Genomic DNA, 21,852 nt, shown 5'->3' with positions numbered 1-21,852 from the left:
TTTATTGAGCTTTAGGGGTCTTGTTAAGGAAGTCAGAGCCATTGCAAATATGTTGGAGTGTTGACCTTGTGTTTTCTTCTAGCAGTTGCCGAGTTTCTAGTCTGATTCCCAGGTCTGTGATCCACTTTGACTTTTGTACAAGGTGAGAGATACAAATACAGTTTCATTCTTCTACATGTGGATATCCAGTTTTTGCAGAAGCACTTGTTTAAAAAAGCTTTCTTTTCTCCATCATATATATTTTGGCTTATTTGTTATCAGATAACTAAAAGTATGTGGGCTTGTCTCTGTCTTTTATTTTGTTCCGTTGGTGTTCACGTTTGTTTTGATGCCAATACCATGCTGTTTTTATTACTGTAGTTCTTTTGTGGTATAATTTGAGAACAGGTATTGTAATGCCTCCAGCATCACTCTTCTTTCTCAAGATTTCTTTGGCTATTCTGGGACTTTTATTCTTCTAAATTTATTTTAGGACTGTTTTTTTTTTTTTTTTTTTTTTTTTTTGCTAGTTCTGTGAAGAATGTCATTGGTATTTTGAAAAACATTGCATTAAAACCCTTATAAGTCAATTTATATTGTCTCATTTTTCTCATTGTAGAAATCAAAGATAAGATGACTCTGTTATTTGTTTGAGAAATAAAAACACTATTACTCAGAAAAGGAAGGAAACACTTTCTACATGTGTGGGAACAGTCTATCTCTACATCATCACCTGAGGCAGGAATTCAGATAAAATAGTAGAGAAACTGGATAATAACAGAACTAAAACATTTTCAGACAAGTACATTTATTGATTTGAAAATCAATAAAGTTAATTATTTATTCCCTTTTTTCTAGTAATTTTGAGGAATTTGAATTTTATAATTCATCATTCACGTAACAAAAAACTTAGTTTTACAATTTCTGATAATTGGTAAAATATTTTAAAAATCCATTTTGGTATTTATTAAGCCATTAGTCTATTTTCAATGTATTAAATGTATTAGCTACTTTGAAAATATGTAGGCTTTTACATATTGACTCACAATAGCTTAAATTATAAATATATACACTAATCTGTATTTTCAAGATATTCTTGGCAAACTTACTTAATATGTGAGCTGAGAGAGTGAAGAGAGTGCATTCTATCTTAAGTATTCACTTTGCCTTGTACACCAGGGCATTCAATAACCACTTAATAACTACAGCCTTGATGATGAGACCATTTTTCCTCCTCAGTGGATTCATATAATATTTCTTGCTTTTAAAAATGTTCTCTACTATAGCAAATGATTTTGACCTTCAGGGTAAAGCAAAACAAATCAAACAAAACATTCTACAATGTTTCCTTAAATGATTAAGTGCCTTTTTTCTTATTCTCTTACTTGATTTTATAATGGCTATGTTTTTATCTTTAGACTTGTTTTGTTATAAGGAGCTTATTTATAAGGTTTAAGAGGAGTTCAGTTTACAATGAGTGATGAAAATATATGAATAAAGAAATAAATTTTGAATTTAAGGGTCAAAATAATACAGATTATATGTGTATTTAGTGTATACACATACATACAGATACACACACATATAAAATATTTAAATGTGGCAAAGAATATTATATCAAGTACTTTTTTTGAAACTGGGCATTTTAATGTTTATATGTATATACATGCACATATAGAAAAACATAAATGAGATGTTTCAGAATCAAAAGTATTAGTACTACTATTTCATTGCATACACTCTGTATGATTATATAGTAATTGTATAGTAATTATAATTATATAGAAATTGTATATAATTGTATAGTAAACATTTCCAATATATACTATACATGTTAACAATTAAAATGATTTCTATTAAAGACTCTCAAAAAAGTAACAATATAATATGAAAGAAAAAGACACTGTATTGAGATTTAACATTACCATAGAACAGATGGAAAAGTCAAATATTAACTTATTAGTTCCAACATTATTCCTATATCACAGAAGGCTTTTTCATCAAACTGTATTTTGGAAGAATAATCTTCAGTGAATTATTCATGTTTACTAAGTACTAAATTAGTCCTAAAAATTGGTAAATCTAATATTATTCAAACATGTGTCCAGGGTAGGGGTGAAGGGGGGTATACAGCTCTAAAGAACTCTGATTTCTGCTTAAAAGTATGTCAAACTTGAACATAAAGTATGTCCATAATCAGATATACAGGAGCAAAAGAAACACAACTCATCACATACTAGGCCAACAGAATATTATTTTTATACAAAAAAACATTAAAAGTAAACAAAAATTCTGCAAAATTGCATTTATAATTTCCAAGCTAGTTACCAAAACTGCAAATCATACCACTTACTATGTGTATGACTTCAGCATACTTTGTTAAAGCTTATTTGTTTAGCTGATTTATTGAAATGAGTTCATTTTTCTCATCTATAAAATTGCATAGTACTATTTATCTGACAATATAAAGATTGAAGGAAGCAGTACATGAAAAGCCCTACAAACAGTGCTTTGATTGAGTTTAACCTTCAACAAATGATATTTGCTATTTTTATTGCCTGAATCATAGGGACTGAATTGACATTTTTACTTCTTATTCTGGGGCTTGCTCATTGCAAAAACAAATATGCTTTTTTCCTAATTACTTTAGTAATGTGCTACTTTTATTTCAAAAAAGAATGATTTAAATAATTCTTTAAAAAGTGTTTAAACAGATTTGTAGTAGTAATTATTCTGTTGACATCATCTTTGCTTTTTTGAACTTTTTTGTGTGGGAGATGGGCATTTGGGGATTGCAACCTACGGGCTCACATATGCTAGTCACCCACTCTTCCACTGAGCTACAGCCACAACCTTTTTTTTTTTTTTTTTTTTTTGACACAGGGTTCCAAACTAGTTGCCCAGATTGGCCTTGATCCTGTGATCCTCCTGCCTCAGTCTCCTGAGTACCTAAGATTACAGGTATGTACCATGAGACTTGGCTGCTTTTGAGTACTTTTAACTTCCAAACATCTTTTAGACACTTATGGCATTCTAATAAGCATCATAGAACAGATAGCCTATTTGTTAAATTAGGAAATGAAATAATGTAAGATTAGTGATTTGCCTGAAGTTAAGGCTACTGAATTTTTAGCCTAGTGTCTATGTAAATCAAACAAAAATCCCTAAGTTTTTCCTAGAATGGAAGACAGTAATGTGTTAGTGCACTCCTCGCAGAGGAAGCAAAACAAATGTAAGCTTTCAGCTTGCTTGTCTCTTCTCATTAGTCTGTTCTTGGTTTTCTGGGAGCTGAGATCATCTGCTCCTTAGTTCCATCTCTAGCCTCATCTCCTAGACTTCATACCTTAGCAATTCCACTACTAATTTTGTCCATATTATGTGCTGTTGCTTCATGTCTCTAGGTTCTTGCATACATATTCCTTCTAATTGTGCTTCAGGAAATAATTTTCTTAAATATCTAAGTCATTTACCATATCAAGAGTAATCAAAACATTTCAAATTTAACAACAACAACAAAACACACACACACAAAACAAAACTTATCACTGTCTCCAGATAAACCTGTAAACCATTTATTACAGAAGGAAAAAGGCAAACAACAAGAAAAGGATAAATAGTCAAATATGTTACTAATAATTCTTATAAGAAAACTTACTGAACTATTGTTGGGAATGCTACTAGTAAAAATACTAATGGTAGCTGGCATGGTGGTGCATGCCTGTTATCTCAGCAACTTGGGAGACTGAGGCCGGTGATAGCAAGTTCAAAGCCACTCTCAGCAAAAGTGAGGTACTAAGCAACTTAGTGAGACCTATCTTTTAATAAATACAAAATAGGGCTAGGGATGTGGCTCAATGGTCAAGTGCCCCTAACTTTAATCCCTCGTACCAAAATAATAGTAATAATAATAATAATAATAATAATAATAGTAATTTAGTGAATACTTATATATCAGGCACTGTTTTAAGCACATCATATTTATTACCACATTTGATAATACAAAGAGATATTATTTATATAACAAATATATATGAGAATATATATATATTAAATATATATATATATATATATATATATATATATATATATATATATATAAATTTGCAAATTATATAGCCAGCAGGGTTATATGGTAGGAGGCTAAGAGAATTATATTTCCTGGTATCTGGCTCAAGTATAATTTTTTTAATCAAAAACATTATAATTATGGCCTCACATGCATAAAATATGTGCAAACTTATGATAATAAATAATAGTCACTTCTAAATTTAATCCAAGGAGTGAATATAATTTCTGGGGTTTTATAGAGACTCATAGTAGATAAGAGTCATTACTGAATTCAACAATTAAAATGATAACATATTCAAATGGAAGAGGTCTAATAGAGGTGACAAGGAGTAACATATTTTAGTCAACATTGTTCCAACATGGAAATTCATATTAATGATCAAGTCACCATTTTATGAAAAAGTATGTATATTGTATGTATAATACCTGTAATATATATATATATATATATATATATATATATACATACATACATATATATATGTATATATATACAAATTATACGTATTTTATGTTCACATATAAAATTCAGAATCGTGGCTTACTAGCATCCCCATCTTATTTAGTATATTCTTTAAATTGCTGAATAATAAAGATAGGCAAAAAGAACAAAAAGTAAAATAGAAAGATCCAAAATAATGTGATTTCTTTAGTATGGTATAGAGTGCATTCTTAGTATGAAATAAAGTATATCTATACACAATAGAGTATTACTCAACCATAACAAGCAATGACTTTATGGCATTTGCCAGTAAATGGATGAAACTAGAGACTATTATGCTAAGTAAAATAACAGAGTTTCCTAAAATCAAAGGTAGAATGTTTTTTCTGATATGCAGAAGCTAATTAAAAATAAGGGTGGGGGGATAAAAATAATAAAAGAAAGATTAGAAACAAAGGGGAATGAAAGGAAGGTAGGAGGGATGAGATAAGGAAAGGCAGTGGGAGGAATCTGATCTAACATTCCTATGTACATATATGAATACACCCCAGTGAATCTCACCATTATGGACATCCTCAAGACACTAATTAAAAAAAAAACTATAAGTAAATATCAGAAATCAATATAGTAGGGGAAAAGAAGATGGGAGGGAAAGCAGAAGTCCTGGGGCTGAATTAGAACAAATTATATCCCATGCTTTTATGACCATGTCAAAATGAATCCTATTGTCATGCATAACTAAAAAGAACCAATAAAAAAAGAAAATGTGGAAAAAGGAATCTTTATTTGGGGGAGGCATCTTCCATCAGTTTAATTCATCTAAAAGCAGAACATCTTACAAATGTGTCTTGCTTTGATGAACAGAGCACAATATAAGACTGAGGAATCAACGAGGAAAAATAATTTTGTGTGGGTTTATTTCTGATCAAGAAGGAAGAAATGTTGAAGTTAGAGTCAGGAAATTTGGACCATTATGGTAATCTCCAGAAGAATATTTGCCGAAAACTAGATATAAGAATGATATAATGAAATTGACATTTAGTAAATATTTCAGTATTTAATCTAAAAATTTCAGTTGAATCAGATAAAATTGCATTTCAATTGGAATTTATGTAAAAATAATGAGAGGGATTATTACTTTATTAGAAGCCAAAGTCACTAACATGGCTAACAAAAGTGAAAACAACAAAATCTAATTCAATATTAGAGTGAATCAAGAGAAACATGGGATCCAGAATTATGGGAAATAAAAACATAATTTTAAGTATGTTCCCATCAGAGTAAGTGTGATGAAGAGAATCCTTCAACATGGTTCTATGCAGAGGTGACTATAGCCATTCTCATGGGGAGGAGGTACTCTCTCATTGTGATTTTGACTTGCATTTCTCTAATGGCAAGTAATAGTGAATGGTTTTTATACATATGTCTGATGTCTGTCATTTGTACATCTTCTGGGAAATGTCTATTTCGTCTTTTTCCGATTTGTGTTACAGAAGATCTTTAGTTTGATGCAATTATCTTTATTTTTGCTTTTGTTGCTAATGCTCCTGAAGTTCTGTCAAAAAAAAAAAAAAAAAAACTAGCCGAAAACAATAATGTCATGTAGCATTTTCCCTATGTTTTCTTCAAGAAGTTTCATGCTTTGGATCATAAATTTAAGTCTTTAAACCATTTTGAGTTGAATTTTGTATATAGTGAGACAGAAGTGTCGAATTTTATTTTTTTACATGAGGATATCCATTTATCTTAGCACCATTTGTCAAAGAGAAGGACTATTTTCTTTGTGCACTCTTAGCATTTTTGTAGAAAATCAGTTAGCTGTAAATACATAGATTTAGGGGCTGGGGATATGGCTCAAGCGGTAGCGCGCTCGCCTGGCATGCATGCGGCCCGGGTTCGATCCTCAGCACCACATACAAACAAAGATGTTGTGTCCACCGAAAACTAAAAAATAAATATTAAAAAATTCTCTCTCTCTCTTTAAAAAAAATACATAGATTTACTTCTGGCATTGGTCTATGTTTTTATGTGAATGCCATGGTGCTTGAGTTACTATAGCTTTGTAGTATATTTTGAAGTCAAGGTTGTTTTGATATACACTTTAGGTACAATGGCTATTATCAAAAAATTGAAAGTAACAATGCTGCCCCGGATTTGATGAAAGAGAAACTGTTATATATTGTTGGTGGGAATTTGAATTAGTACAGTCATTATGAAAAACAGTATAGAGATTCTTTGTAAAATTAAAAATAGAACTATCATGTGATTCAGCAATACTGTCCCAAGGCATATATCCAAAGGAAATCAGTGCATTGATGAAATGTCTTTACTCCTGTTTATGACATCACTATTCGAAGTAGCCAAGATATGAAATCAACCTTGGTATCCATCAACAGATGAATGGATAAAGAAAACATGGTATGTAAACAGTGGAATCCCTTTCAGTCAATAACAGGAGGAAATCCTGTTATTTTTGACAATATGGATGAGCCTGGAGGATATTATGTTAAGAGAAATAAACCAGACATAGGCAAATACTGCATGATCACGTTCATATGTGGAATATAAAAAATGGAATATTATAGATATTAAAAGCAAAGTAGTGGTAGCCAGAGGTTAGGAGAGAAGAGAGGAGAAATCATGGAAACACTGGTCAAGGAGTATGATGTTAGTCAGTTAGGAAAAATAAATTCTGACATACCTTCTGATCCAGAGAAACTATAGCTAATGATCATGCATTGTGTGTTCCAAATAGAGGAATTTTGAATGTGCTCAAAAACAAAGCAATAATAAAAATTTGTGATGGATATGCTAATTTCCCTGATTTGATCACTATATAGTGTATGCATGTCTTAAAACACCAGACTGTACTTCATTAGTATGTACAATTGTTACATGTCAATAAATCTTTTTAGAATAGTTAGAAGCTGAAAAGTTTATCTTAATGCCTATCCTATAATAAACATGTACATGCAGGTCATGACATAAAACAAGAGATGTGCATGCTTATAGGTATTATGGTACTTTGTAAAATTTATGAGCCTGGATATATATTATTTATTACCCATACTCAGTGCCTTATATTTGTTGGTACCATAAACGGAAGCGACCCTTCTTGTTGTGGTCAGAAAAGCTTGATGATCAATACCCTTATAGAGCTGAAATGGTGTTTCTCTAATTTAAAAACTGAACTTCAGGCTCTACACGCATAGACCAAGTGATTCATTAAACAGTGCATTAAAGTGGAACAAAATATTCATTTTTAAATACTTCTCCCTTCAATATACAAGGTCCATTGAAATACTCCATTTTATTTCATTAATTTTTTTTAAATTACTGGTAATAAAATTGAGTTTTCAATTTCAATTAGGTGATGATTCATAATTTAAGACACATTGCATCTCTAAAATTTCTACTACCATAACATTTAAAATTGCAGTTTATGTAGTACTCTAAGCTATAAAATGTCACCAAGTATAAAGAATTAAAATTTCCTAGAGTGGTTCAGTGGATGGTCAGTTTATAAAGAGGTCAGTATTCCTTTCAACCCAGATCAGTACAAACAAAAACAGGTAAACTGTGTAATCATGTAATTTTTGCAGGAAGAATATTTGCTATGGATGGTTTTTGCAATGAAATAGTTTATTTTTTAACTCAACAGGTAACGTGTAATAACAATTAGTTTAATCACACACTGAATTTAGGTCTAAAGATTGAGTATAAAGTCCGTATTAGAAAAAAATATTTCCAAATTTATTTTGTCATTAGTTCAGAACTTGGAGCTCAGCAGCATAATCAGCACACCATACTTACAAGAAAAAGATTTGGAACCAACTTTTTAAATATGAAGATAACTGTTTTTTCAAAAATCAGCCTCCATTTGGTTCCTTAGCAAAACCCATATCCTTCAATGAACAAAGTTTGAACTAAGATAATGTTCAAATTAAAAATCTTGAATAACCCCACAGTGTTTTACAAAAATAATCTATCATTTTCTCCCCTGAATCCATGCCCATGGATGTGAGAAATGTGACATATCTCTTGATATGTCCCTGAGCTATTTTCTTTCCCCTGTTTCATTGCACAAAACTGAAATACTAAGAAGCCTAAGGCTGGAGTTCCAGAAGCAGCTTCTAGTTCTAATATTATCCCCCTACTCCTAAAAGTAGAAAATGAGACCTAGATTATTCAGAGCCTCAGTATAAAAGACCTAGATTATTCAGAGACTCAGTATAAAAGCCAGGATCATCTTTAAAGGGACATACTTAATAAATCAAAAGTAAGTTATATGCTTGGACAACTATTAAAATGAAATGTAGTTTCCCTTGGACAGAGTGATATTCTAGTGAAACTATGCTCCTAGTAAAATGAATCAGATCCTTTAAAATATTTAGACATGTAGATTAAAAGGTGGGAACTTTACTATCTTTGAGATTTCCAAACATTAACTGAAGTGAAGGCACTTTATTTTAGACTTCTTTTGAATGATCTCATACAGACACCTACTCAATTTTCAGTGTAATTCAATCCCAATAAGCCTATAATTAAGCTGAAACTATTATAAATTGAAAATTAATTTAGTAAACCTAACCTATTGAATGTGATAGCTATAGAGCACACTGCCAAGCATCAGTTGTTTAATCTTTTGAGAGGGTTGCCAGAGGCCCAGCCTCTGCCCAGCATCATCAGAGGCTCCATATTGCTAGCTCAGTGGGACATCAACATTCAAACTTACAAGTATGGTTTCTACTGAATGCATACCACTTTCACACCAATGCAAGTTGGAAAAGAGTTAAACCTCTGTACACTAGGCACAGTCTGTATGTACATTAGTGTTTTAGCTTACTACTTTTAAGAAGGTATTCAAGCACTGAACTGTGTCTCCCCAAATTCAAATGTTCAAGCTCAACCCCTACATTTGTGACCATATTTGAAGACAAGGCCTGTGAGAGGGCGATAAAGGCTAAAAGAGGCTATGAAGTTCAGGCTCTAATTCAATCGGGCTGGTGTTCTATAAGCAGAAGAAAAACACCAGAAGTTCATGATTGCTTTCTCTATTTCTACAAGAAATGCCATTGGGATTTTGATTGGCATTGCATTAAACCTATAGAGAACTTTTGGTAATATCGCCATTTTGATGATGTTAGTTCTGCCTATCCATGAACAGGGTATATTTTTCCATCTTCTAAGATCTTCTTTTATTTCTCTCTTTAGGGTTCTGTAGTTTTCATTGTATAAGTCTTTCACCTCTTTTGTTAGGTTGATTCCCAAGTATTTTATTTTTATTTTTTGAGGATATTGTGAATGGAGTGGTTGTCCTCATTTCCATTTCAGAGGATTTGTCGCTGATATACAGGAATGCCTTTGATTTATGCGTATTGATTTTATATCCTGTCACTTTGCTGAATTCATTTATTAGCTCTAATAGTTTCTTTGTAGACCCTTTTGGGTCTTCTAGGTATAGAATCATGTCATCTGCAAATAGTGATAATTTAAGTTCTTTTCCTATTTTTATGCCTTTAATTTCTTTTGTCTGTCTAATTGCTCTGGCCAGTGTTTCGAGAACTATGTTGAACAGAAGTGGTGATAGATGGCATCCTGTCTTGTTCCAGATTTTAGAGGGAATGCCTTCGATTTTTCTCCATTCAGAATGATGCTAGCCTGAGGCTTAGCATAGATTGCTTTTACAATATTGAGGTATGTTCCTGTTATCCCTAGTTTTTCTAGAGTTTTGAACGTAAAGGGATGGTGTACTTTGTCGAATGCTTTTTCCGCATCTATCGAGATGATCATATGGTTCTTATCTTTAAGTCTATTGATGTGGTGAATAACATTTATTGATTTCCATATATTGAGCCAGCCTTGCATCCCAGGGATGAATCCGACTTGATCATGGTGCACAAGTTTTTTGATATGTTTTTGTATCCAATTCGCCAGAATTTTATTGAGGATTTTTGCATCTAGACAATGCTAAGCAGGAAGTGTGAATCAGGCGGTATAGCAATACCAGACTTCAAACTATACTACAGAGCAATAGTAACAAAAACAGCATGGTACTGGTACCAAAACAGGTGGGTGGACCAATGGTACAGAATAGAGGACACAGAAACCAATCCACAAAATTACAACTATCTTATATTTGATAAAGGGGCTAAAAGCATGCAATGGAGGAAGGATAGCATCTTCAACAAATGGTGCTGGGAAAACTGGAAATCCATATGCAACAAAATGAAACTGAATCCCTTTCTCTCGCCATGCACAAAAGTTAACTCAAAATGGATCAAGGAGCTTGATATCAAATCAGAGACATGGCGTCTGATAGAAGAAAAAGTTGGCTACGATCTACATACTGTGGGGTCGGGCTCCAAATTCCTCAATAGGACACCCATAGCATAAGAGTTAATAACTAGAATCAACAAATGGGACTTACTCAAACTAAAAAGTTTTTTTCTCAGCAAAAGAAACAATAAGAGAGGTAAATAGGGAGCCTACATCCTGGGAACAAATCTTTACTCCTCACACTTCAGATAGAGCCCTAATATCCAGAGTATACAAATAACTCAAAAAATTAGACAATAAGATAACAAATAACCCAATCAACAAATGGGCCAAGGACTTGAACAGACACTTCTCAAAGGAGGACATACAATCAATCAACAAGTACATGAAAAAATGCTCACCATCTCTAGCAGTCAGAGAAATGCAAATCAAAACCACCCTAAGATACCATCTCACTCCAGTAAGATTGGCAGCCATTATGAAGTCAAACAACAACAAGTGCTGGCGAGGATGTGGGGAAAAGGTTACACTTGTACATTGCTGGTGGGACTGCAAATTGGTGCAGCCAATTTGGAAAGAAGTATGAATATTTCTTGGAAAGCTGGGAATGGAACCACCATTTGACCCAGCTATTCCCCTTCTCGGTCTATTCCCTAAAGACCTAAAAAGAGCATGCTACAGGGACACTGCTACATCGATGTTCATAGCAGCACAATTCACAATAGCAAGACTGTGGAACCAACCTAGATGCCCTTCAATAGATGAATGGATTAAAAAATGTGGCATTTATACACAATGGAGTATTACTCTGCATTAAAAAAAATGACAAAATCATAGAATTTGCAGGGAAATGGATAGCATTAGAACTGATTATGCTAAGTGAAGCTAGCCAATCCCTAAAAAAACAATTGCCAAATGTCTTCTTTGATATAAGGAGAGTAACTAAGAACAGAGTAGGGACGAAGAGCATGAGAAGAAGATTAACATTAAACAGGGATCAGAGGTGGGAGGGAAAGGGAGAGAGAAGGAAAACTGCATGGAAATGGAAGGAGACCCTCAGGGTTATACATAATTACATACAAGAGGAAGTGAGGGGAAAGGGAACAATAATCCAAGGGGGAGAAATGAATTACCATAGAGGGGGTAGAGAGAGAAGAGGGGAGGGGAGGGAAGGGGTGGGGGGAGAGTAGAGGATAGGAAAGGCAGCAGAATACAACAGACACTAGTATGGCAATATGTAAATCAATGGATATGTAACTGATGTGATTCTGCAATCTGTATACGGGGTAAAAATGGGAGTTCATAACCCACTTGAATCAGAGTGTGATATATGATATATCAAGAACTATGTAATGTTTTGAACAACCTACAATAAAAATTTAAAAAAAAAAAAAGAAAAACACCAGAAGTCTTTCTCATACTCATGCACTGAGGACAGATTATGTGAAGACAGAGGGAAGATGGCATCTACAACCTCAGAAGAGAGACCCCATCAGACACTGGCTGTACTGGTACTTTGATTTTGTATTTTCCTGTTCCCAGAACGGTGAGAAAATAAATTTCAGTTGTTTAAACCACTCAGTGTATGACATAGTGCTATGGTAGACAACGTAGACTAAAACATAGGACAATACAGTTTTAGTGAGAGGAGCTGTAAAGACTATTTCCTGTTGCTACAGGTCTCTTTTCTGTATGTGAGCTAATGTGATGCAATAGAAGACATAGAAAATTTACAAAGTCTCTTAAGTCCAAGTCTTAGCTCCATCCCTTACCAGTTATGCATCCTTTAGACCTCCTACACTAGCTTTATTATTTAAAAAGTTATAATAACATATTCCCTTCTAGATTATTGTAAGGATTAAATAGTCCTATGATGATTCTATTTTTTTCATTCATTGTATCATCCACTAATCCATCTGACAAATAACCTAAAGATGGGAAAACTCACACCTTAGTATGCTATTCTTCAATTTATCTTTGGTTCCTCAATGAAATAAAAATTTAAGTCATGGCTAAGAATTCTAGATGGAAAATATATGATCATAAAGATAGGCAACTTAATACATACACACACATACACATATATAAATTTATACCTACCCATCTCCATAGCATCTTACCTCTTTGCTTTCTTCCAGATCCGATTCACTACTAAAGTCTTCTGTGTTTAAATTTTCAAAGTCGGACTCTCCTACAGCAATTGGTACCGTCACAGTAAGACTGGGATTATTTATGAAGGACATGTAGTCACTTTCATCAATGATGTACTTTTCAACACTGCTCCCAGTTCCTATGCCACTTGTGGTTCCATTAACATCTTTAAGATAATCAAGATCTTTCCCAATCTCTGTTGTGTGGTTGGACATACAACTGTCTTTTTTGTTGTTTAGATCATCAAGTGGTTTAATTTCATCTAAAATCTTTTGCTTTCTAACGAAGGACTGTTGAATAAATTCATATATTTTTCTTTTTACGTATGCTATTCCCTTGTGCATCCTATCCACAGCAATTTGAAGATTGTTCATTTCATTGTCATCATCAGTGGCTGCAAGGTTGTCTGCACTGAAGGAGCTCAGAAGTAAGGCCAGAAAAAGGTTCAGGACCTTAAAAAAATAGACATGATTATATTTTCACCTCAATATAATGAAGAGCATATTTTGACAACTTATAATTGTAGGAACCTCCATGTTCTAAAATTAGATGAGACAGAAACATGACAGCATATTTGTTTGGAGTTGGGTGGGCTGGGAGTGCAGGTCAGGGTAGAGTGTGTACTTTCAAGGCATAAAGCCCCGGGTTCAATCCCAACGTGGGTGCTCTGAATTTGTGATTTAGCTTAAGAAGTATTTAATTATGCATCCTTAAGCAAAGACATGTTTTCTACAGCTTTCAAGTTTTCTCACTTGTAAATGAAGTTGAATGAGCTAACCTAAGATATGATTAATTTAAAACTGTATGAAAAAACAAATTTATATGTGCATTATATAATTCTAAATATAAAATCATTAATGTTTGTAGTTATGCATTTAAACATTTATTTTGTAGTTTCTTTTTTGATAGAGATATTGAATTGGATAAAGGCAAAATCACCACTCAAATGGCTCAAATTTAGGATTTAGGGCTTATGGGCTTAAAATAGGTATCTTAATCATACTGCATTTCTTATACATACCTCCTTATCAACTAATTAGTAGAACTATTTATAAATAATATGTATTATTTTGGTGGGACTGACACATTAATGTGTGTTCCCCTTGGAATATATCTATATATCTATATATATTATATATATATACATACACACACACACACATATATGTATATATATATATATACACACATATACACATATACATTAATTAATTTTTATTCATTAATTATAATTACAATAGTGGAATTCATGGTGACATATTCATACAAGCACATAACATAATTTGGTCAATTAATTCCCTGGTACCTCCCCTTTCCATCTCCTCTCTTCCCCTGGTTTCTTTTTTCTACCCTATTGGTCTCCTTCTATATTTATTAGAATATATTTATATTTTCCCATATTATAAATAGCTATATTCCAATTTTAAGAGAGAATTACTCCATTAGAGCAATCTCAAAATAAAGAATGGCATCACTAGCCATCCTTTATTTTGATTTAGAGCCTCTAGACAATTTGTTGGCTAATGCAGTTACATATGATATTGGGTGACTGAGTGTTATGTGTTGCAGTGAGCAAGAAAATGAATGACAGAGTCAGTAGGAACACTGAAAGGCACCACTTGTTAGTCCAATACTGGAAGGTAGTGCTGAACTAACTAACTTAATTACTTACTTTCTTTTTTTTTCTATACATGATTTGAAGTAAATGATTACCTTTTCTATGACTATAGTTCTTTCCTTGATTTGCAAGAGCATATATGTGAATTAGTGGAAATATTTAATAACCCTATGAACTTACTCTTTTCTTATTTGGATCTATATATTTTCCAGAGTTAACATTAAGAAAAGTGTTTGCATGCACATCTTATAACTGGTTGTCATCCACTGCCATATGTATGTATAATATATGTATAACATATTGTAGTTTCTCTCTAGATATATTTTAGACTTCCTCCTTCCTTGGTCCTGAATTTGTAAAATGTTACCAGAATAGTCTTTTAGACTTGTCTTCAATGTGACCCTCTACTGCGATTCATATAATAAATGTGATGAAATGATTGACATAATGGAGTTGAGTATAAATTTGTAGATTACTTCTATATTGTGATACTTTCAAACTGGAGGTATAAATATTTCTGAGATAAGATATATTTAGAACTAATAATCATAAGAATTTTGGGGACAAAATGATCATTCTGTTATATTGTTAATATATTTCTGAAATATATATCTTAAGTGGATACATACCACTAGATTTCCAATCACCATGACCATCATGAAGACAGTAAGGCACATGGCTTGACCAGCGACCTCCATACAGTCCCACATGGTCTCTATCCACTCTCCACACAGCACACGGAACACAATCAGGAAGGAGTGGAAGAAATCATTCATGTGCCAGCGTGGGAGCTTACAGTCACTGGCGATTTTGCAGACACAATCTTTGTAGCTTTTGCCAAAGAGCTGCATGCCGACCACAGCAAAAATGAAGACTATGATGGCCAACACCAGGGTGAGATTTCCCAGCGCCCCCACTGAATTGCCGATGATCTTTATTAGCATGTTTAATGTTGGCCAAGATTTTGCCAACTTGAAAACTCGGAGCTAGAAAAATGAAAAAATTGATACATATTATTATGCTCTTTTCAAGCATTTAATAATGTTGAGGTTTACCAAGAAATGATGATTGAAGTTGAGTCTCTTAGGGTTGAGGTCTAGCTTAGTGGGAGACCACTTACCAAGTATGTGTGAGGCTGTGGGTTCAATCCCCAGCATCCCCCAGCCCCATAAAAAGGTTTGAATCGCTTAAACCACTGGTACTGCCCTATCCTCTAGGGCTCATGACTATTTTTTGGACCCTCTAGGAAGAGTCTATTTATCCCATATTTTAACCAGGTACATCATTTTCTATGAGAGTGAATTTTTAATGATTACTTAGAAATAATTTTTCTTAGTTTGTTTTACAAAGAAGGCTCTGAGATACCTCATGCCTTAAACTGTAATATTAATAACTGAATCTGAATGATCTCTACTGAAAGATACTCATTTGTCAATAGTATGCTAAGTAAAATCATATTGAGCCCTGATGTACGTAGAGGAAAAAATATTTATTATTCATTAATGCCACTTCAGGTCATTGATATAGCTGAATTCACCTGCACTGAGAAACTGGAATATTTTTATGACTCTATTATTTCCTTAATTTGCAAGGACATATATATTAATTAACAGACATGTTTTTTGGTCCTACAAATTTTCTCTTTTTTGATGGGTATTTATTTTCCAGGGGTAGAGCTGGTAAAACATTTGGCATGTACATCATGTCACTGATTGTCATCCACTGCTACATAGGGCTATTTGTATTTTCAGCCTATTATTAAAAGGTGGAGCATTTTCATTAAAAATGTTTCTAACAAATGAAAATATTAACTGTAGTAGTCATTAGAAAAAATAATTAGTCAGAATGGCAACTGGGTAGCATATTCAATTTTACCTGATTATACTTTTTAGAATAAAGGTTTTTAATAGTAAGTGGGACCATATATATATATATATATATATATATATATATATATATATATATATATATATATACTTAAGAACAGTTTTGACAATACAAAGATATGAACTTGAAATGCTAATGGTTGTATGGTAAAGTCCATGACAGAATTATTCTAGAACACTGTTTTTAGAAGAGTTTTTGCTATTGTTGCTCTTTTGTTTTGCTTTACCAATCGGAATGAACGGAGAACTGATAATCCTTCCACGTTGGCGAGCCCAAGTTCTACCAGGCTAAGTGTCACAATGAAACCATCAAAGATATTCCAGCCTTCTTGGAAATAATAGTAAGGATCCATGGCAATAATTTTCAGAAACATTTCTGCTGTAAAGATCCCAGTGAAAACCTAAGATCAAAACAAAATTATTCTACTTCCATCAGATAATGAAAGAATGTAACATAAATCTGCTCTTAGAAAAAAAGGTTTATGCTATTTTTCCAAAGATTCCATTACTAACTTAAATGCATATAGTAGTTTATAGTTTATTAAAGACTTTCATATAATTTTAAAATTTTTATCCTCACAGAACCCCCAATAACTGGATGCCATATAATTATTTCTTTATACAGAGGAAACTAAGATCACAAGATAGTTGAAATGACTTTCTGAATAGCTTAAACTCTAAGATGACAAAACTAAGACATGAGTGAAAATATTCTAATTTGGGCAGTGTTCTTGTCATTAATCAAACTGCATTTTCTCCAGGTTTTGTACAACAACACTGATGAGATTTTGCTCACACACAGTTTCATTTTATCTATAAGCTTATACACATTTTCCTTAAGTCAGACAGTTGTCATACATGTTCATACATGTCACAGTGTGTGCAATATACTATCATTATTATTTTGTTACACATGAAAAAAATAACTTTACTTCCATAGTATAAAAAGTAGGTTTTTATAAATATAAATAATACATTGCAGGATGTTACTTTTTTTTTTTTTTTTTTTTTAACCATCAAATATCCTAAACCGGAGCTGGGGCTATAGCTCAGCAGTAGAACGCTTGTCTCACACATGCTAGGCACTGGGTTCAATCCTCAGCACTACATGAAAATAAATAAAGATATTGTGTCCAACTATAAGTAAAAAATAAATTAAAAAAATACTAAACCTTGAGCCAGGCATGGTAGTACATGCTTATAATCCCAGTGGCTTGGGAGGCTGAGATAACTTAGAGGCCCTAAGCAACTTCATGAGACCCTGTCTCAGAATGAATACTAAAAAGGGTTGAGGATGTGGCTCAGTGGTTAAACACTAAGTGGGTTCAATCCCTGGTACTAAACAAACAAACAAACAAATCCTCAACCTCAAAGCAAATATTATGGAAAATGCATACATCACATTTCCATGCTCTTCCTTTCAGCAAATAAAACCTAATATTTCTAATATTCTTGAGTTGACTGGAGTCAGCTGGCAAATGTGATTATTTACATTTTGAAGTATACAAACGAAAGAATAAAGTGGCAACCTTCACCCAAATCAGTCTTGTTAATCATACAATATATAAAATGTCCTGGGATTTGCAATATTTTATGGTGTAATATAGAATAAATAAATGAAATATTAAATAGACCACGTAGATCCTGGAAGTAGTCAAGCTGGAGACATTTTATAGTTATTATATTTATTCTTGCAATGATAATGATTAAGAAGAAGAAAAAGATCCACAGTTTTATTTTGGACTTCTATACCTAGGGAAAATCAAATACTATCATTTTTTAAAAAAGAGTGTTCTTAAGCAATGAATGACTTCTGCATCATTAAAATTCGTAAATATCACTATCGATTTTTTAAAGTAGTACCTTGGATCTACACCTACTGTTCTCTTTCTCACTTCTTGCATGGATGGATATAAAGGACCATTGCTTTTGGTAAAAGTAGAAATTCAGCTAGATATAATGTCCCTGAGGGTGGAGTAGGAGGCAGGAAGTGTAGTTGAAAAAGTGCTATAAATTATTAAATAGAACAGTTTCTTAAACAGAAAATCTAAAAAGACTGAACACAATTACCTTCCAATATGCTTACCAAGTTTCCCACTGTAAGCACATTATTGAAATGTTCTGTCATTGGATAGTGCTCCATGGCCATGAAAAGAGTATTTAAGACAATACAGATGGTGATGGCCAGGTCAACAAATGGGTCCATCACAACCAGGTTGACAATATGCTTCACCTTTAACCAATATGGAGAGCAGTCCCAGATTAAGAATATGTTGGAAAATTTATACCAACAAGGTGGGCATTTCTGCCTGGATTCTTCAAGTTCTGGATTTAAAAGAGTAAGAACAGCAACTGAAAGATTTATTCTATAACCACAAATATTTATTTAGATCCACTAGATTTATTTTCAGTAATTGTTACACTTCCATTTGCTACAAAGTCAAACTCATTTGTTCTTGGTAAAATAATTTTTTTAAAAAAATTATAGGATTTACTCTAGCCACCTAGAGACACCAGACATACACACAGAGAAGAGGTGACGAAGAAAGAGTTTTTTCCACTTATGCATTGACACGGTGGCTCAGCACCTGGCCTCAAGTTAAGTGATTGATCTTTTAAATGAAATCAGTAGGAACATACTTAGGGAAACATATTGTGTAAAATCTGATGTCAATGACTGGTTATGTTGTCAATGTCAAGTAGTCAGAGTTAGCGCTGTGGTCCAAGAATCATCCTTTGATTTGTTTTTATTTTGTGAAAATGATCTTCTTCTCCTGGCCAATCTTGAGAGTATTTAGGATGAGGCTAAAAGGGACAGTGCTGCTGGCACACTTAGAATCTCAGTCGCTATGATTAATGGGATTAAAAATCCCCAGCAGAATGTTGTACTGTGTATTTTCAGAGTTACCACATGCAGTTCAGAAAATAGTCTTTAGGATTCAATATTATTTAGAATAGATAAACTTTTAAAGCTCCCAGAATATAGGAGCACATATAATAAATAATCACTTTTGCTTTCTCTTTAGAATGAGGATTCCAACACAAAAATAAAAAGATTTGTTTCCAATGGGACAATATAAGTTGATTGAAATGGAAATGGAATTTGTTACAAACCTTCTACTGTATTGGTTAAGATGCTGGCTATGCTCATTGCCCTTTGCCTTTGGGAAGGATCTTCTAGAAAGTCCATGGAAACATGGAAAGAACTTGATCTTCTCTTTCTCATTTCAGTTTCAGTAGTTGTTCCCTATAAAGAAAGTGCTAATGCATTAAGCGATTAACTTGAACAACATGATAAGCAAACAATCAAAGGGTGATTTGGTGAATTTTATGAAACATGCATCATGCACTTTCCTATTTAATTGGTGATGGCAGATATTGCTGACTTATTGTATCATTAACCTGGAATGTCAAAACTGTTAACCATTCAGTCATATAGCAAAAATTAATTTTTAGTCTGCTGATTTCATAATTATATGAAATATGACATACTTATGTTATAGTTGATAAATATTTAGACAGATAGATTTAAGAGTTATCCTTATTTCTGAACTAACGTAAGAACTTAATAATTTTAAAACACATTTAAGTGATCCAGGCATTTGATTTTTGAGAAGGTAGCCATTTAATTTTAAGAAAATACCAACCATTACAACATACTTAGCTGCCATCTCTTTCTCTAGAAATAAGACATGGGTAGTCATTGACAACACAAACTATATTAAAAACACACACACATGCTGCATGGACAACAGTTTCATCCAGGGTATCACAGCAATAAGTCATCTAATTCTGACTTAGTCATGCCTCATCATGCTGATATATTTCCAAGTGAGTGGACAGTTTAAAATGAGGCAGCATCTGTTTGGAAATTCCTCATCTGGTTCTACATTCACAAACATGTAATACTACTTGGTTCACAGGCAACTCTTTCATTTGTTTGTATCAACAATTTATTGTGTTTCTTCATTTTCATTAATTTTGAAAAGACCTATATCAGCATTTTTTTTTGTAAGACAAATATGAGTACTAGAAATTTTAAGGTAAGAGTGAAGCTGTCTGTTTAAGCCCAGTGTTTTTGAAAATCTAAACTAAAGCACAGCTATGTTGAAGAATCAGTTGGAAAGATTTATTATACACCCTTTACACTTAAACAGAAGACTCATTTATTTACTTTTTAACCAGGGCCTTAGAGGATGCCCTGATATATAAATTCAGTGTGGGCATATAGCAAATCCTCCAATTGGAGGCACTAATTATTGTGTCTAATTAATCCTTAGCATGTTGAATAAGTAAATGCATTCAGGATTGTGCAGGACAGAGTCAGGTTTTAAGGTTAAGTTGGTTAGTCTATTAAAGGTATTACAAGATGCAGGTACATTCACAGCTTGACCAACCAGGAATCATTCTCAAGAGATCCATTCTGTAGAAACACTGGCTGGTGCAGCAATAATGGGCCAGCCATGCCTGAACTATTTAAAACTTCCTTACATTGTCATCAGTAGCTGGCTTATCTATTATCACCTCTGGCAGAAGCTGTCCAACAGGCGATGTAGGAACTGAAGGTCCACCAACCAAGGAAACCACACCATTGCAATCCACAGTGCTGTGCATCTTCCCATTTGCTGGAAACACTGCCAGCATCCGGGACGACCTACTGGTCTGACTTAGGTTACTGTTGCGTCGCTCTCCATGTCGTCTGGGCACAAACAAGGAATCTCTCCGGCTCTCATTATCCTCAAAGGTGCTGTGCTCATCATCAGCAAAGTCATTCTCAGACCCCACATCCTTTGCTCGCCCTCTAAAACTGAAAAGACTTGTCCTGCTATTTCGCCTTGGAGAAAATAGGGAGCCACGGATGCTCAACAAAGACTAAAAGTTTGAAACAAACAAACAAAAAGTAAAATCATGTTAATATCACCTTTGTCACATGCAATCATTTTGAAAGATTAAGTTGAAGGAAATCTCAGCATTCCTGACAGGAGGATCTTCTAGAAAGTCCATGGAAACATGGAAAGAACTTGATCTTCTCCTTCTCATTTCAGTTTCAGTAGTTGTTCACATCTTAAATTTATAGGCATTCAGATTAAATTCAATCAGTGGTTTCTAGCCACTGGTATTAAGGAATGGGGAGCTAGAGTGCAACCTAAAGATAATGAAAAAAATCCTTGAACCATCATTTCTCAATTTCAAACGGCAACAACATAAAGTCTATTGCTGGGGATATTGTGAACCTTGGCACTAGCCGCAAGACCTCAGCAAGGCCACTATTGTTTTTGTTGCTCTTTCCTTTTAAGGAATTCCACCATTTTCAGAGATCATTAATCCACTTTTCTAAAATTACTTTAACTGTTATTCCTGTTCTACCTAAAAGGCATAGCATTTTCAATACTTGACTTCTGAAGTTCAGAGTGATGTGCTTTTCAATA

At 33.3% G+C, this 21,852-nt stretch overlaps 1 protein-coding gene across 3 annotated transcripts in view; it reads right to left on the bottom strand.

Moving 5' to 3' along the window:
• The window catches only part of Scn1a (sodium voltage-gated channel alpha subunit 1), an 88,253-nt gene that overhangs the window by 30,923 nt on the left and 35,478 nt on the right, over positions 1–21,852 (bottom strand). Inside the window, exons 11-16 of one of the 3 annotated variants that reach the window (XM_076866474.2) lie at positions 20,915–21,295; positions 19,538–19,670; positions 18,510–18,748; positions 16,651–16,824; positions 15,167–15,523; positions 12,889–13,371 (exon numbers count right to left, since the gene is read on the bottom strand). In XM_076866474.2, coding sequence (XP_076722589.1) covers positions 12,889–13,371; positions 15,167–15,523; positions 16,651–16,824; positions 18,510–18,748; positions 19,538–19,670; positions 20,915–21,295 — 1,767 coding nt within the window. The remainder of the gene's footprint in view (positions 1–12,888; positions 13,372–15,166; positions 15,524–16,650; positions 16,825–18,509; positions 18,749–19,537; positions 19,671–20,914; positions 21,296–21,852) is intronic. The other 2 variants (XM_076866475.2, XM_076866476.2) reach the window with 2 other exon arrangements.

This window comes from Callospermophilus lateralis, chromosome 9 (assembly GCF_048772815.1).
Source record: "Callospermophilus lateralis isolate mCalLat2 chromosome 9, mCalLat2.hap1, whole genome shotgun sequence".
Taxonomy (NCBI): Eukaryota; Metazoa; Chordata; class Mammalia; order Rodentia; family Sciuridae; genus Callospermophilus; species Callospermophilus lateralis.
This window is presented reverse-complemented; position numbering and strand designations above follow the sequence as displayed.